At 42.0% G+C, this 17,785-nt stretch overlaps 1 protein-coding gene across 2 annotated transcripts in view; it reads left to right on the top strand.

Moving 5' to 3' along the window:
* LOC115151821 (potassium/sodium hyperpolarization-activated cyclic nucleotide-gated channel 2) overlaps positions 1-17,785 on the top strand; it is an 84,276-nt gene that overhangs the window by 56,247 nt on the left and 10,244 nt on the right. For both annotated transcript variants that reach the window (XM_029696076.1, XM_029696077.1), the window contains exons 4-7: positions 1,399-1,617; positions 13,642-13,788; positions 14,072-14,312; positions 16,697-16,861. In XM_029696076.1, coding sequence (XP_029551936.1) covers positions 1,399-1,617; positions 13,642-13,788; positions 14,072-14,312; positions 16,697-16,861 — 772 coding nt within the window. The remainder of the gene's footprint in view (positions 1-1,398; positions 1,618-13,641; positions 13,789-14,071; positions 14,313-16,696; positions 16,862-17,785) is intronic.

Here is a 17,785-nt window from a genome sequence, read left to right on the forward strand (position 1 = left end):
ACAGCATCAAGATTTGTGACCTGTTGCCACAAGAAAAGGGCAACCTGTGAAGAACAAACACCGTTGTAAATACAACCCATATTTATGTTTATTTATTTTACCTTTTGCACTTTAACTATTTGCACATGACATTTGTAATGTCTTTATTGTTTTGGAACTTTTGTGAGTGTAATGTTTACTGTTCATTTACATTTACATTTTAGTCATTTAGCAGACGCTCTTATCCAGAGCGACTTACAGTAGTGAATACATACATTTCATTTCATGCATTTTTTTTTTGAACTGTATTCGTATTGTTTATTCCACTTTTGTTTATTGTCTAGTTCTCTTGCTTTGGCAATGTTAACATATGTTTCCCATGCCAATAAAGCCCTTAAATTGAATTGAGAGAGAGAGAGAGAGAGAGAGAGAGAGAGAGAGAGAGAGAGAGAGAGAGAGAGAGAGAGAGAGAGAGAGAGAGAGAGAGCTCTGCCTCTGTCACACACCCAAGGCTAAAGCTGCCCCAGCACAGAGAGAGGAAGGGCCATATGAGCAGACACCTCCGTTGGAAGTGCTGAGTGCCCCCAAGATCATCCCCATGCAATTCCACACAGCACCTATTTATCACCGTCCCGTTATTCCCTTCCATCCACGTCCCTCTGTCACATTTCAAAACAATCTGATGCCTCCCTCACATTTCCCTTTATTTCCCCCTGAACCATTTCCCAACGAAATCATTTTGAATGGAATGCAAATGGGGTCGAGTGAAATTCAAAACGGAAACAATCCGATCCAGAAGGAGTCAATCAATGACAGTGGGGACGGCTCTCTTTGGCTCTGCTCTGTACAGCCAGGACAGTCTAACTACGAACCAACAGTCCTACAAATGGCTGAGTAGAAGATGAGCAATGACATCACTCTAAAGGATTAAACCTGTAGCCAGGCAGCGTTTCTTAGTCAGTGTTGCTGTTAGCGGGCTGAGGAGAGAGTGTTTAAAATTTCTCTAGTCTCACTGTATAGACAAATCGAAGGCAGAGTGGCTCCTCATTAGAGCCCAGTCTGAAGTGGCCTTCTACACCTGAACCAACAGCACTGTGCTGGAGTGATTAGGCCTTCAACAAGCAGCTAGCTAGCACAATGGAGTCATAATGTCTTAGCTCCTGCAGAAGTGGGATTGCAGCTTTCTTTCACACACTTTCTTTTATTGCCTCTCTCTCTGTTTCTCTCTCTCTCCATCTTTCTCTCTGTTTTTCCACCATCTTTTCATTTCTCTTTGAAGCCTTAGAATTTGAGAGTTTTAGGTTGATCATAGTCTTGTTTTGGCACAGTGATATTGAAAATGTGGTTTTAATGCAATCTTACTCTTTCTCTATAATGCACTCTTTTGTAATAGAAACCCTGCTCTCTCTCTCCCAACAGAACGACTCGTGGAGCGAGCTGTACTCCTTTGCTCTGTTCAAAGCCATGAGTCACATGCTGTGTATCGGTTACGGGCGCCAAGCACCAGAGAGCATGTCTGATATCTGGTTGACCATGCTCAGTATGATCGTGGGCGCCACCTGCTACGCCATGTTCATCGGCCACGCCACCGCCCTCATCCAGTCCCTGGACTCATCCCGGCGCCAGTACCAGGAGAAGGTAGGTCCACCTTCCAACTCATCCCAGGCCGTCGATGAGGTCTAAGCCATTTTTATTTATTTACATTTTTTATTTAACCTTTATTTAACTAGGCAAGTCAGTTATGAACAAATTCTTATTTACAATGACGGCCTACCCCAGCCAAACCCGGACGACGCTGGCCAATTTACAATGACCAGGTGAAAACTCAGGGCCATAGACATAAGGTATAACTATGGCCTGGAGTTTTCCCTGGTTAAGTCACAAACTCAGGAAAATTGCTGTTCCTGCCAGCGTCGCTCAGTCTCAGTGTCCTCACAGATCATCAAAGCACGTGGTCATGTCTCTTAAGAAGGAGAACATTGCTCCATAAGGACATTGCTTCTTAGATCCTCTGTGATCTGGCAGTGTGTTATTCAGTCCGTAGCAGCACGTCCCCCTGGGTTGCAGTAATTGGTCCGGCTTTGTAGTCTAATTGCAGCATCTGGCTAATGTTGAGAACAAAGGAGCACAGATGAGAACAGTACCTCCAACTCTGCTTCTGTCATCTACTGTTTGGCTCCTCTTGTCTCTTGTTTCTGGGTTTAAAAAAAAAATTGTCTTGGAGAGATAATCATCTTGTTTTCTGGGTCACAATACAGTATCAGAGAGCAACTAGGGGAAATGAGGAGTTTATACAGTATTCAGTATTTTTGGTTGAAGCTATGATTTGAAGATGTTATCGCAGGTGTAGCGGAATACTTGTGTTTCTAACTCCAATAGTGCAGTAATACAGTGCCTTCAGAAAGTGTTCACACCCCTTGAACTTTGCCACATTGTGTTGTTACAAAGTGGGATTAAAATGTATTTAATTGTAATTTTTTGTCAACAATTTACACAAAATACTTGAATGTCAAAGTGGAAAAAAAATTCAAACATATGTAAAAAAAAAAATCAATAAAGATGAAAAATAAAACACTAATATACACTACATGACCAAACGTATGTGGACACCTGCTCGTCGAACAGCTCATTCTAAAATCATGGGCATTAATATGGAGTTGGTCCCCTCTTTGCTGCTATAGCAGCCTTCATTCTTCTGGGAAGGCTTTCCACTCGATGTTGCAACATTGCTGCAGGGACTTGCTTCCATTCAGCCACAAGCATTAGTAAGGTCGGGCACTGATGTTGGGCGATTAGGTCTGGCTCGCAGTTGGCGTTCCAATTCATCCCAAAGGTGTTCGATGGGCTTGAGGTCAGGGCTCTGTGCAGGCCAGTCAAGTTCTTCCACACCGATCTCAACAAACCATTTCTGTATGGACTTCGCTTTGTGCATGGGGGCATTGTCATGCTGAAACAGGAAGGGGCCTTCCCCAAAGTTGGATGCACAGAATTGTTTAGAATGTCATTTTGTGGTGTAGCGTTAAGATTTCCCTTCACTGGAACTAAGGAGCCTAGCCCGAACGATGAAAAACAGCCCCAGACCATTAATCCTCCTCCACCAAACTTTACAGTTGGCACTATACATTCGAGCAGGTAGCATTCTCCTGGCATCCCCCAAACCCAGATTCATCCGTTGAACAGCCAGAAAGTGAAGCGTGATTCATCACTCCAGAGTCCAATGTCAGTGAGCTTTATACCAGTCCAGCCAACGCTTGGCATTGCACATGGTGATCTTAGGCTTGTGTGCAGCTGCTCGGCCATGGAAACCCCTTTCATGAAGTTCCCGACGAACAGTTCTTGTGCTGACCTTGCTTCCAGAGGCAGTTTGGAACTCGGTAGTGAGTGTTGCAACCAAGGACAGGTGATTTTTATGCGCTTCAGCACTCGGCGATCCGTTCTGTGAGCTTGTGTGGCCTACCACTTCACGGCTGAGCCGTTGTTGCTCCTAGACGTTTCCACTTCACAATAACAGCACTTACTGTACAGTAGACCGGGGCAGCTTTAGCAGGTCAGAAATTTGATGAACTGACTTGTTGGAAAGGTGGCAAACTATGAAGGTGCCACACTGAAAGTCACTGAGCTCTTCAGTAAGGCCATTCTACTGCCAGTGATTGTCTATGGAGACTGTATGGCTGTGTGCTCAATTTTATACATCTGTCAGCAACGTGTGTGGCTGAAATAGCCAAATCCACTAATTTGAAGGGGTGTCCACATACTTTTGTATATATAGTGTATCTTGATTAGATAAGTATTGACCCCCCTGTGACAATACATTTTAAAATCACCTTTGGCAGTGATTACAGCTGTGAGTCTTTCTGGGTAAGCCTCTATGAGCTTTCCACACCTGGATTGTGCAACATTTGACCATCATTATTTTCTAAATTCTTCAAGCTCTGTCAAATTGGTTGTTGATAATTTCTAGACAACCATTTTTAGGTCTTGCCATAGATTTTCAAGCAGAATTAAGGCAAAACTGTAACTTGGACACTCAGGAACATTCACTGTCTTCTTGGTAAGCAACTCCAGAGTAGATTTGGGCTTGTGTTTTAGGTTATTGTCTTGCTGAAAGGTGAATTAATCTCCCAGTCTCTGGTGGAAAGCAGACTGAACCAGGTTTTCCTGTGCTTAGCTACATTTATTTTATTTTTATCCTTAAAAACACCCCAGTCCTTAATGATATTGAGCATACCCATAACATGATGCAGCCACCACAATGCTTGAAAATCTATAGAGTGGTACTCAATAATGTGTTGTTGGATTTGCCCCAAACATAATGCTTTGTATTCAGGACATAAAGTTAATTTCTTTGCCATGTTTTACTTTAGTGTCTTATCGCAAACAGGTTGCATGTTTTGGAATATGTTTATTCTGTACAGGCTTCCTTCTTTCCACTCTGTCATTTAGGTTAGTTTTGTGGAGCAACTACAATGTTGTTAATCGATCCTCAGTTTTCTCCTATCACAGCCATTCAACTCCATGTAACTGTTTGAAAGTCACCCTTGGCCTCATGGTGAAATCCCTGAGCGGTTTCCTTCCTCTCTGGCAACTGAGTTACAGTAGGCAGGATGCCTATATTTTTGTAGTGACTGGGTGTATTGATACACCATCCAAAGTGTAATTAATAACTTCACCATGCTCAAAGGGATATTCAATGTCTGCTTTTTAATTTTGACCCATCTACCAATAGGTGCCCTTTTATTTGTTTATTTGAAAAAACATTTTTACATTTCATTTTAACCCTCTATGGCATGGTGTTGCCCTCAGGCAACAAACTACCTTTTTGGACCTCACACCGCCCCTTGAATGTTTTAAAATAAAAAATATATATATAATATCACCTAACATGTCTGTGTCCAATGAAATGAGGGGCTGAAGTGGGTGTGGCCTTTTCTCTGGGGGTGGAGCTGTCCTTTCAGGAAGCAAAGCCGCATGGGACACAGTACCACCAATTGGTAAGATAAAATCACTTTTTAACATGTTTAAATTAAAAAATATATATTTATTTAAAAAAATATGTGTATGAGTATGTAAAGAAATATGTGTGATTGTTTAAAGACTTATTTTGTTTTTATTTATATACTAAAACTGTGTTTTTTGGTTCATTGCCTCAGGGAAACATTGTGCAGTTAGACCACTTTTGTCCGGGCAATATCATGCTAAAGTGTGGAGATGTGCTCAGATGCATAATTATGACCATAGTCAATGTTTTTACTTTACTATCTACTGATACTTACTAGAAATGGACACAAGAACATTGTATGGGTGGAACGAACATGATCAATCAGTTAGGGTCATTCCCTCTGACAGTGAGGACAGTGAGCTTGAGGAGATTGACAATAAAGACAGTGAGCTTGAAGAAAGTCAGGAAGAGTGGATCCCCGAATCCGGTTTGAGAGACAGTTAGGAGATCAGGGGTCAGTTAGGGGTCAGTCAGCAAAGTAACGTGTATGTGCACGTGTGTGTGTGTGTGTGGTGTGTGTGTGTGTTTGTTTGCATGCATGTCAGTGGATGAAGAAGGGTATATGATACATTCACATTTGTGCTTCATGCTTTCAAGGAGAATGCCTGTCTGTTGACAATAAGACTGAGTCTGAGGATGAAGATGTAGCAGAAATTGATGTTCCACGCCTACCCCGGTGGAGAACACTCCACAATGCATATTTCAATGCTTACTCAGAATGGCAGGGGCTGCTTTCAAGATCTGATGATATCATGTCCCCTCTCCAGTACTTCAAGCAGTTTTTCTCTAAAGACATTCTGGAAGTCAGTCAAATATATATGCGATACAATGTAATGCAAACAATCCCTTTAACCTCACAACAAAAGAATTGGAGCAGTTCCTGGGTATTGTGGAGTACATGTCATTGTTTGGTTTACCAGGCACCCATATGTTTTGGAACAAAGCCTGCCAAGTGTCCCAAGTAGCTGACACCATGATACCGAATAGATTGGAGGCCATCAAAAAATCCCTGCACTTCAGTAACAATGAAGAGAGACAGGAGGAAAATGATGATCCACTCTACAAGATCTGACCACTAGTCACTCATCTAACCTCAAAACTGAAGTCAATCCAATGGGTGAGAAGCTGGCTGTTGATGAGCAGATGGTCCCATTCAAGGGAAGAAATAGATTGAAGCAATACCTGCCATCAAAACTAAAGAAATGGGGCTACAAGAAACTCGTCTTGGCTGGCTCTGATGGTGTCCCGCACTACTTAGAAATCTACACAGGGAGAGTTGTAGGGAGATAACCCCTGAGCTAGCAGATGTGGGAGCAAGTGGCAACGTTGTCCTCTGCCTGGCCCAGCCTATACCCAAGCAAGAACTACAAGCTCTTCTTCGACAACTGGTTTAGTGTCCTTCTTATTTCTATTATTTTTCTCTTTTTTTAATGGTTTTTCATTAACCCCTCCACCCCTCCCCCCCTCTTCGGAGGACAAATATCTTTTTACATTTTTTTTACAGCTTTTCTGCTACATACATTTTGCATACACATTTTACGTACATGGTACTTTTATATAAAGCAGTCACATAACAATAATACATTACCAAACATAAGCTATTTAATCCCGACCTTCAGCCACTCTCAGCCCATCCCACCTATCACCATAGACTACCAATAGGTGTCCTTTTTTTGTGTGGCATTGGAAAACCTCCCTGGTCTTTGTGGTTGAATCTGTGTTTGAAATTCACTGCTCGACTGAAGGACCTTACAGATAATTGTATGTGTGGGGTACAGAGATGAGGTAGTCTTTAAAAAATCATGTTAAACACTATTATTAAACACTATTATTAAACACTATTAGTCCATGCAACTTATTATGTGAGTTGTTAAGCACATTTTTACTCCTGAACTTATTTAGGCTTGCCATAACAAAGGGGTTGAATACTAATTGACTCATGAATTTCTAAACATTTCTAAAAACATAATTCCACTTTGACATTATGTTGTATTGTGTGTAGGCCAGTGACAAAAATATCTCAATTTAGTCCATTTTAAATTCAGACTGTAACACAACAAAATGTGTAAAAAGTCAAGGGGTGTGAATACTGTCTGAAGGTCTTTATGGTGTGTGAAGACACTATGGACCGTATATGAATAGAAAAGGTGTGTAAAGACAGTATGGACAGTAAATGAACAGAAAAGGTGTGTAAAGCAGTAGTTATATAGGTTGAGCCATACTATAATTAGGGCTGTGGCAGTCACAGAATTTTGTCAGATGTGATTAGTCACTATACCCCTACCTACATGTACAAATTACCTCGACTACCCCCACACATTGACTCGGTACCGGTGACCCCTGTATATAGCCTCGTTATTGTTATTTTATTGTGTTCCCTTTTTTTACATCTATTTTTTTACTTCAGTATATTTAGTAAATATTTTACTTAACTCTATTTCTTGAACTGCATTGTTGTTATGTTTGGAGGAAAAAGGGGGAAGCTTGCAAGCTGAAGAACACCATCCCAACCTTGAGGCACAGGGGTGGCAGCATCATGTTGTGGGGGTGCTTTGCTGCAGGAGGGACTGGTGCACTTCACAAAATAGATGGCATCTTGAGGGAGGAAAATTATGTGGATATATTGAAGCAACATCTCAAGTCATCAGTCAGGAAGTTAAAGCTTGGTCGCAAATGGGTCTTCCAAATGGACACATTTTCCAGGCACAACTACACCACTGCTCTTGGCCTTCATGGTAAATCTGCTGGGAGATCGCTCTAGTTTTTAGTTGAAGTTAGATGTCCATCCAGGTCCCAAGAACATCTAGAATTGCCTTCAAAACCAGTCACTAGGGGCAACGGTGAGCTTTATTACTTTCAAGTAGGCTGGCAGCTTTTGCTAGGGTGCTGTGAACTGGGATAGTGAATGCATTACCCTGCATCAGTCCACCATTACCATCATTTCACTTCTGTCTCAGTTTGGAGTTGTGGCAGTTTATTTTTTAGGGGAAATTGTAAGATTAAAATGATGCCACTGACCTTCATTTTCTCCATTCTCTTTATTCCAATTACAACTTCCAGTTTTCAAAGGATGGTAAAACTCGTAGAGCTGGCAGTTGATAAAAGGCAACATCCTCCAAAGCCTTAGAATAGAGATAGTGAGGCGAGTGTATAATTGTATTTGTATTTATTATGGATCCCCATTAGCTACACTTCCTGGGGTCCAGCAAAATAAGGCAGTTAAAAAAAAAAGTCTACATTACAATACATTTACAACAGATTTCACAACATATTAAGTGTGTGCCCTCAGGCCCCTACTCTACTACCACATATCTACAACACAAAATCCATGTGTACGTGTGTGTATAGTGCTATCAGGAATCAAGGCAAGACCCAGGTGCAGACTGTCGAGGTAACAATGTTTATTGTCGCAACAGTGGCAGGCAAAGACAGGTCGAGGCAGGCAGGGGTCAAAGATCCAAGGTAAGGCAAAGGGGAAGGGAAACAGGGTCAGGGACAGGCAGAGTTCAGTAAACCAGAGGTGGAGCAAAGGTACAGGACGGCAGGCAGGCTCAGGGACAGGCAGAGAGATCAGGCGGGTGGGTACAAGGTCAGGACAAGCAAGTCAAATCAAATCTTATTGGTCACGTACATATGGTTAGCAGATGTTAATACGAGTGTAGTAAAATGCTTGTCCTTCTTGTTCCGACCATACAGTAATATCTAACAAGTAATCAAAGAACGCGAAGCAAGGCTAAAAACCAGTAGGACGAGGAAAGAGAGGCTGGGAAACGATAGGAGCTGACAGGAAACCGCTGCTTAGCTTGAACAAACAAGACGAACTGGCCACAAACAGGCAGAAAACACAGGTATAAATACACAGGGGATAATTGGGAAGAGGTGCGACACCTGGAGGGGGATGGAGACAAGCACAAGGACAGGTGAAACAGATCAGGGCGTGACAAGTGTGTATGTTATCGTGTGTTTGTATGCATGTGTCTGTGCCTATGTTTGTGTTGCTTCACAGTCTCCGCTGTAACATAAGAGGTATTTTTATCCGGTTTTTTTTCAATCAAATTTTACTGCTTGCATAAGTTACTTGACGTGAAATAGAGTTCCATGAGGTCATGGCTCTATGTAGTACTGTGCGCCTCGTCCACTTTGAGCCAGGAGAGATTGACATGCATATTATTAATGTTAGCTCTCTGTGTACATCCAAGGGCCAGTGTCACATAGTCGATTTAGAGCCATCACTAATTATCCCAATGTGTCTTTAATGTTAGTGACATGCTGCAAATTTGTCAAGTTTAAGTGATACAGCTTTGGTCGTTCTTTACCTGTTGCAGTGGTTTCATAGCATTAGAAAAGTAGACATCCTTACATTGTCCTACCTACCTTGATATTGACTACTATGGAAGATGATTGTGAACTGAATACTGCTCTCTCCAGTCAAGCAATCTTTTTTAACACTTTTGAATAACTTTATAAGCAGTCATAAATATTAATAAGCATTTTAAACTTTCAAGCATGACAAATTACAAGCATCATAGAGATTACGAAATAATCTATAAACATTGATTTTGCAAAATGTTTCATAGGAAGGTACAAGGAGTGAGAATGACATGCTTCCATGGTTGTTTATGCCGTGACCGATTGCAATTAATTAAGAATGAATTAGATTATGATTATGAGGAAAACAAAATAATTCAATTCAATTAAATGTTTCGAGGGGGATTTCCATACATAGTTAATTAGAGAGAATGATATTAACAGCTACTTGTTCTTATAGGTATCCAGATGTGTGTGTGTGTGTGTGTGTGTGTGTGTGTGTGTGTGTGTGTGTGTGTGTGTGTGTGTGTGTGTGTGTGTGTGTGTGTGTGTGCCACAAGGACTGAAACACAACTGTGTTTCTGACATTACCCTCTGTAACCTTCCCATTGTGTTACACTGGCACTTGTCCAGTGTCTAATGTGCTTGTAATACAATGAAGGTGCTTTAACAGAGGAGAGCGCATTGCAGGCTACATCTACAGTACATGGCTTGTCAACTGCAAGGTCCCAGTAAGACTACTCTAGCAGAGAGTCAACAGACAGAGAGCCAATCTGTGAGCTCATGGTCAGCATGAACATGTAACTATATCGTGTATCAGGACTTAGAAATACTGCAGGCAGAAATACAGGAAAGCACATTTATACCCCAAAGAAACTGCCATCTCGCTGTACGGCACAAACGGGCCTAGACACAGGCCCGGGCCGACTACCGTTCTGTTTTAGCTCAACCTGCCCTCCGAGTTATTCACAACAACAAAACATGAAGAGAGGTAGCAGGGGAGGGGTAGAGATGAGAGAGAGACTAGAGAGAAAAAGGGATGACGGATAGAGGAAAGGTAGATCAAAGAGAGAGGAAATTGAGGTAGAAAGGAGAGAGAGTGAGAGAGATGACAGAGATATAGAAGAGAGGTAAAGAGAGGAGGGACCAGTACGGAGGTAACAGAGGTAGAGAATGGTAGAAAGGAGAGAAGGGTGGAGAGGATATAAAGATAGAGAGAGGCGATAGAGGTATAAAGGAAAGATGGTTGGGGAGGCCGGACTCTGTGTTGTCCTGAAGAGAGTAATGGTTTGATACCAGGCGATGGAAGCTGACAGGGTCACATCTCATCACATCAAACTGCCCATATGTCACTTACCTCCTCAGCAGTGGCAAAACAGGCGAGGTCATTGTTGCTTCCGTCCTCCCATTCATCCATTCATATAAATCCTGCCTGTTGGGATGGGCTATTGACATGCATGGAAAACATCAGTACTCTAAATGATTAAAGAATGGAGCGTGCATGCATTACATTTGGTGATGTGATGCATGCTATATGTTGAAAGGATACATCCATGTTCGATACACATCTGTCAGTCTGAAAGAAACAAGGATTGCGTCTGAAATTACACCCTATTCCCTAGATGCCATGATTATACGATGGGAGTGACCATGTCACTCGTGCAGCCTTGATTGATTTCCTGCTTGACAGCTGACTTGACAGGAACAGTCCATTTTAGCACATATTTCATATTGTTGATATAAAGTGGAAAGGAATGTTTACAAGCAAGGTAGTCAAATCAGTAGGCTTGTGAAAGATCCATAAAATTGTTTCACATTGAGCCAGTCAGTTTAAACAACCATCAGTACTATGACAATCCACTGTATGACTAACTTCGACAGTATGTTCAATGAAAAAGCTAAGCACATATTATACCTCCTATACATACAGAAGGCAACATGTTGTGGCAGAGAGGGAGAGGACCAAAGCCCCGGAGGTGGGGAGTGGCTGGATTGGCCCCTGAACTCCTAAGTGAGTCCGGTAGTGAGTCCTGAATCTGTATTGCAGCAATGAGTCACAGCTGAACCCAGAGTCAGAGAGAGCGAGAGAACATGAGGGATAGAGGCAGAGACAGAGGGAGAGAGAGCTTATGCAACATCCTCCTACTTCAGATAGGGCTAGCATCACTACACTATTATCAGTCCATGTGGCTTGTCAATTAGTCACTTTGAATCAATAGGACCACAACTTCCTGTTGGTTCATTCATGTGTAGATTCATTAATACTTCCCCCTCCATGATGTCATGGTGGGTGGGGCCAAGTGGGTGGAATGAAAAACAAGGCTGTTGATTTCAAACACAACATATTTCCCCATCGTTTGTGGCTGTTTCTGCATCTGTTTTTGTACAATATTTTATTCACATGTTTTATAACTAAATGGAAAGGGAAAAGGTTGTCTGTGGTTGGAGGGGTGTTGTTCACTGTATTGCTCTAATACACAAGCTGCGTCACATGGTTAGGCTACCTTTTTCTTCTCTCACCACTAGCTTTGCTGTGTGACAGGAGTGTGCATTGTTTACTGAAACCTAATGATGCGCGAAACTGGGAGAAAACCCAATTTTCTGCTCTTATAACACCTAGACAGCATTGTCAATGGATTAGCAAATACCCTGTTTATTCTTCTGTTCAGCAACAAAGGCATTATACACTGACTGTAGAAAACATTAGGAGCACCTTCCTAATATTGTGTTGCATCCCCTTTTGTCCTCAGAACAACCTCAATTCGTCGGGGCATGGACTCTACAAGGTGTTGAAAGAATTCCACAGGGATCCTGGCCTATGTTGACTCCAATGCTTCCCACAGTTGTGTCAAATTGGCTGAATGTCCTTTGGGTGGTGGACCCCAGCAGCGTTGCAGTTCTTGACACACTCAAACCAGTGCACCTGGCACTTACTACCACACCCCTGCACTTTAATCTTTTGTCTTGCCCATTCACCCTCTGAATGGCACACATACACAATCCATGTCTCAATTGTCTCAAGGCTTAAAAATCCTTCTTTAACCTGTCTCCTCCCCTTCATCTACATTAATTGAAGTGGATTTAACAAGTGACATCAATTAGGGATCATAGCTTCACCTGGATTCACATGGTCAGTCTATGTCATGGAAAGTGCAGGCGTTCTTAATGTTTTGTACACTTAGTGAACATTAAAGGGCATCATAAGACAATACTGGAGCTACAGTATATCTTTCATAAAAGTAGGTGTAAAGTGTGTTTTAAGCGAGCACAATTGACACAATTTGATTGGCAGTTCCCTCAAAGAGAGAGAGGAAACACTGAATTAAACTAAAATGGTGTAAATCATAAAAATTCCATTTGAGTAGGGATCTTCTCTCTATGAATAAGCATAGAATATACTTAGCCAGCTACCGCTTCACAAACATCAGTTCAGAATTGTAAGCTACCCCTGTGCATATACCCATCAATTCTATTTCAAATAGCGTACATCTAAGCCTCTTAGAATTGTATCCAAGTACAGAAATGCATGCTGCTCACATTAATAACTAACCCTGTCTTCCACTGAATACAGTCATCATCATACCAAAGAGTGGTTCCATGTCCAATAATAGGACTACTGTAGGCAGCTAAACAGTTGTGGCAGGGTTATATTAGTTTGTGTTGACTGAGAGCAGGCCTGTGTTTGGATATACATTAAATATAGCAGGTACACATCTCCACTGACAGAGTAGAGCATGAATACATCTCTGTAGGTTTCCGGAGCTGTCACATTTCCTCAACAACTTTATTTTTGTTCTCCCAACAGCTCTCTAGCATATATAGATCAGGCGATGGCTGTGAAGGTGTCCTCCCAATCTTTCTTATATGTTCAATGTACCCCATGAGGCATAGGAAACATACAGTACCACTGAAAGATGTTTAGCTCATGGTTTACAAATATTCAATCTGTTTTTATGGTGAATTCTATTGTATGAGAATGCATATATCGACCACAATGCATTGAATTCTAGTATTAATGTCCGTATGACATTGAAAGAATAGTTTGGTTAAAATGTACATTTGTCAAACATCGTCTTATGCAGTCTACAGATGCCGTTGAATATTGACTTTAGGAAATGTTGGACTAGCTTATATATACACGTCTTTGTCCCCAAAACTTTAATTTGTGGAATAACTGTTCCTTTAATAAGCAGGTGCTGTAGAGCATATTCCACATTCTCCATTCATATAAACAGAATGCTGTTTACGTTTACCTCTTTCTTCCCTCTTCTGTCTCTCTCCCTCTATCACTCTCCCTCTGTCTGTCTCTCTCCCTCTCTCCCTCTATACCTCTCCCTCTGTCTCTCATTCTGTAGTACAAACAAGTGGAGCAGTACATGTCTTTCCACAAACTGCCAGCTGACTTCCGACAGAAAATCCATGACTACTACGAGCACAGATACCAGGGCAAGATGTTTGATGAGGAGAGCATCCTGGAGGAGCTTAATGAACCACTGCGGGAGGTAAAACAACAAAACACACCATCAAAACTCTGACAATGTCTCACACTTAAAGAATGGAACAAAGGAACCAAAAATACATTGATTTCTCTGCAAAGCTTCATCATTGTCTTTTGCAAATATGCCCCTTAACAACATTTCTGAAGTTCTGAGCCTCTTGTTTTACTAAGTCATTAAACCAACCAAATGAGTCTATACATTTTGTTTCCATTTCCCCACCTTTGCTATGTTAGATTTAGATCTAACAAAATTGCAATTAAGTAAAAGTCATGATATTTACCCTTAGGAAATTGTCAACTTCAACTGCCGTAAGCTGGTGGCGTCCATGCCCCTGTTTGCCAACACCGACCCCAACTTTGTGACGGCCATGTTGACTAAGCTCCGCTTTGAGGTCTTCCAGCCTGGAGATTATATCATCAGGGAGGGCACCATTGGCAAGAAGATGTACTTCACCCAACACGGTGTGACCAGTGTCCTGACCAAAGGAACCATGGGCATGAAGCTCTCAGATGGATCCTATTTTGGAGGTGTGGTCAACAATATACAGTATTACTACTTTTCTAGGGTTGAGTTTTCTACAACTTTCCTAAGATCTGCTGCTGGTGGAATACCTGGGATCAATAGATTCTATATTATTCTATTCTATAATGGTGCTAATAACACACATCTACTATAGAACAGAAGTTGCATACATTACAGTACATTCATGTAGACTTAAATCATGTTCTTTGCTCCGTATAAATCCAATGGTTTACATTAAAACTGTAGCAGACAAGAGAATGAAAAGGAAAAAAAAACACCCTGACATTTGAGTTTGACCTCTTCTCGCTAGTCTTCTCGCCAGTTTTATCCCACTTACTTTCCCATGCAGCTTGTCCTCCCCCTGCCTGTTTGGGGACTCCGCACTGTTGTTGATCCACAAAAAAAGCAGTCATTTTCTCAGGGTCTGGGGACATTCTTCACACCCGGCTCCTCTTCAGATGAGTTTCCACTAATTACCACAGCCACAAAGGCGATATTGTAAAAATGTATGAAACGAAAATGAGCTTTAACCACTTAGCAGTGTGGTTAAGGTTAGGCTAACGTTAGGTTTAAAATCACATTTTAAGAAGATCAATTGTAGGCAGGGTCCATGACTTTGTGGCTGTGGGAACTAGTGACGACCCTTTGGAAGAGCAGAGTTCCCTTTAGTGGTGCTGTGGGTTGGGCTGTGAGGTGCCAGGAGCATGGACGGGTGTTGAAGGAGTGTCCGAGATACACAGCAGCACAAATGCCCATTAATAACAGCTAATTAGTCCACAGAACACTGATGACAGAGCCAGTATATGCCACTAGGAAGCTTACCTTTTTCTTCATAGCATGGTTTAGGAGAAGAAAACTTGATCAGAATGTCTGTTAGATTCGTGGTGGTGGTGTTTGTGGTCAATTCATCTGCTAATGCTTACAATTCATATTATTTATGGAGAAAATACTGCATTTTTGTCCTGTTGTAGTAGGAAGAGGGAATATGAAAGAAGGTAGAAACAAGGTAATGGAGTGGCAGGTAGCCTAGTGGTTAGAGCGCTGGGCCAATAACTGAAAGGTTGCTTGATCGAATCCCCGAGCTGACAAGGTAAAAATCTGTCGTTCTGCCCCTGAACAAGGCAGTTAATCCACTGTTCCTAGGCAGTCATTGTGAATAAGAATTTGTTCTTAACAGACTTGCCTAGTTAAATAATGTAATAGTTGATCAAAGATGAGGGATTAAATGTGGGCATTAGGGAAGTATATGTCATCTCTACACGACATAGCCCATATTTGTTTTTAAAGGGTGAGTGAGTAAGTGGGTGTAGTAGGGTCAGAAAAGTCACATCCCAGCATTGAGTTCTGCTGCTTGCCTCTGCATCGCTCAGCACAGCTGAGAAAACGGAGTCTCATTAATCTTGTGAAGAACTGTAAATCCCCCACTAAATAGCGAAGAGACACATGGCTGCGCTGACACTCAAGGTCACACTTTAATACCCTGTGAATAAGGAGCCATTTTGAGAGTGGGGGAGCTGATCTGGGGCGGAGAAGGTCACTGTTGTTTAATGATGAGGTTATTATGTAAATGTATAACTCGTGTATAGAACATCACTTTGTTGCTATTTAATGGTGTGTGGGCGTCTATCCCGCCGGTGGAAGCTGATATTAACTGCGCTTGTTAATTCCTCTATTTCCATGGCCCCCAGGGGGTTTGCCTACCGCTGGAGAGGCTGATATGTAGAGTGGAGCCAGTGCAGGGTTTCCACTTGTTACCACAGCCACAAATGCGATATCCTAAAAATGAGTAAAAAAAAGTAAATTACTGCATACAATAAATTACATTCCAGTGGGGAGTTTTCTTCACTGAGAGCCAGAAGATACCTTTCACATGTGACAGGGGAGTGAGGCGGGAAAGCCGGGGAAGCAGCGGAGTAAAAAGAGCACATGGTTGCCAAGACAACAGTCAGTCACAGGCCAGAGAAGGAAGGTTAACACCTGAATGAAATGAACCTTGGCTCCACCACCTCTCCAAACCTGCAGCTCCCTCCCTTCATTAAGCTGTCACAGTTGGATCTTTGTTTTAACGGCCTATCTCCTCTCTATATTTAACCTCTATAGCTATCTCCTCAGTAAATGACCCATTTCCACGTGTGATAAATTGATACTGTAGGATTGTGTGTGCTTTGTATTTGAATCCTACTAGTGTAACCGTGTTTTTTCTGAGGTTAGAGTAACAGGACTAAATGAGCGTGTCATGTCAAAGTGACTTTTGTCATGATCATGACATTCGAATGGCTCATGTTTCTTTGACATGTTTCTGTAGCTGAGTTACAGTAATGATGCACCCTCTGGCTGAGTAGTAATTGCGTCTGTCTCTGACACTCCTGTCTCTCTCCCCCTCCCTCAGAGATCTGTCTGTTGACCCGAGGCAGACGGACGGCCAGTGTGCGAGCGGACACGTACTGCCGTCTCTACTCCCTGTCTGTGGATAACTTTAATGAGGTGCTGGAGGAGTACCCCATGATGAGACGAGCCTTCGAGACTGTGGCCATCGACCGACTGGACCGGATAGGTGAGACCAGCCTACCACTGATCACAGACCAATAAAAAAGCCGATACATGATTAGCTATGGGCTGTGGCGGCTAATTTCTGCATTACCAAATGAGGAGAGTTACAAACACACCAGTCCGAGTTAACTACATCTTTAATAATTAAGATACTTTTGCAAAAGCACTTGACCTTCAATGATGCCATTGAAAAAGGTGACTACACCTTCAATACCTTTGTATAGCTTTTGGTGACTACACCTTCAATAGCTTTTATACTCAAGGTCCACCCCTCTCAACGTACATGACAAACCACAGATACATAGAATGGGTCACAAGGTTAAGTTTTGTATGAAAAGATATCTATAAAACACAGCAACTGCTATATCAACAGAGTCATTATATAGACCAGTGTCTGGTCTCCCTAGAACCGTCCCTCCCTGGTACGGTATTGAACAGAACTATTAGCTCATGTCCTCTGGAATGCTTTTTAGGCGTTCTTATCAAAATACACCATAAATCTCCTCTGTCAGTGCTATCTCATAGAGGCCCATCCTCAGTAAGACACCTCTTGTTCCCACTCCTGGACAAGCTCACTGAGGGGAGTGACCTGCGCACAGACATTGTGGAGACAAATAATTGGTTCCCCATTAATCACACCATCCCTTCACATGGTTTAAGAATAGGTAAAGACACATTCACATGAAGACAATGTTTCATTCTGTCCTCCTCTCTTGCTGATATTCTGCATAGCAACAGAGACATGTAAAAAACAAGTCTGACCTCTCCCCTCTCTGGGCCCCAAGTGACTGAGCCCCAGCTAAGGGAAACGTGCAACTGAAAGACACCAGAGTCCAAAGGACACTTTCTAATGACAAGTATCTCACATAAGCATATTATACTAATAAAACATCTTAATTATCTATGTTACCCAACTAATTCTGATTCA

The sequence above is a fragment of the Salmo trutta genome, chromosome 17 (assembly GCF_901001165.1).
Source record: "Salmo trutta chromosome 17, fSalTru1.1, whole genome shotgun sequence".
Lineage (NCBI taxonomy): Eukaryota > Metazoa > Chordata > Actinopteri > Salmoniformes > Salmonidae > Salmo > Salmo trutta.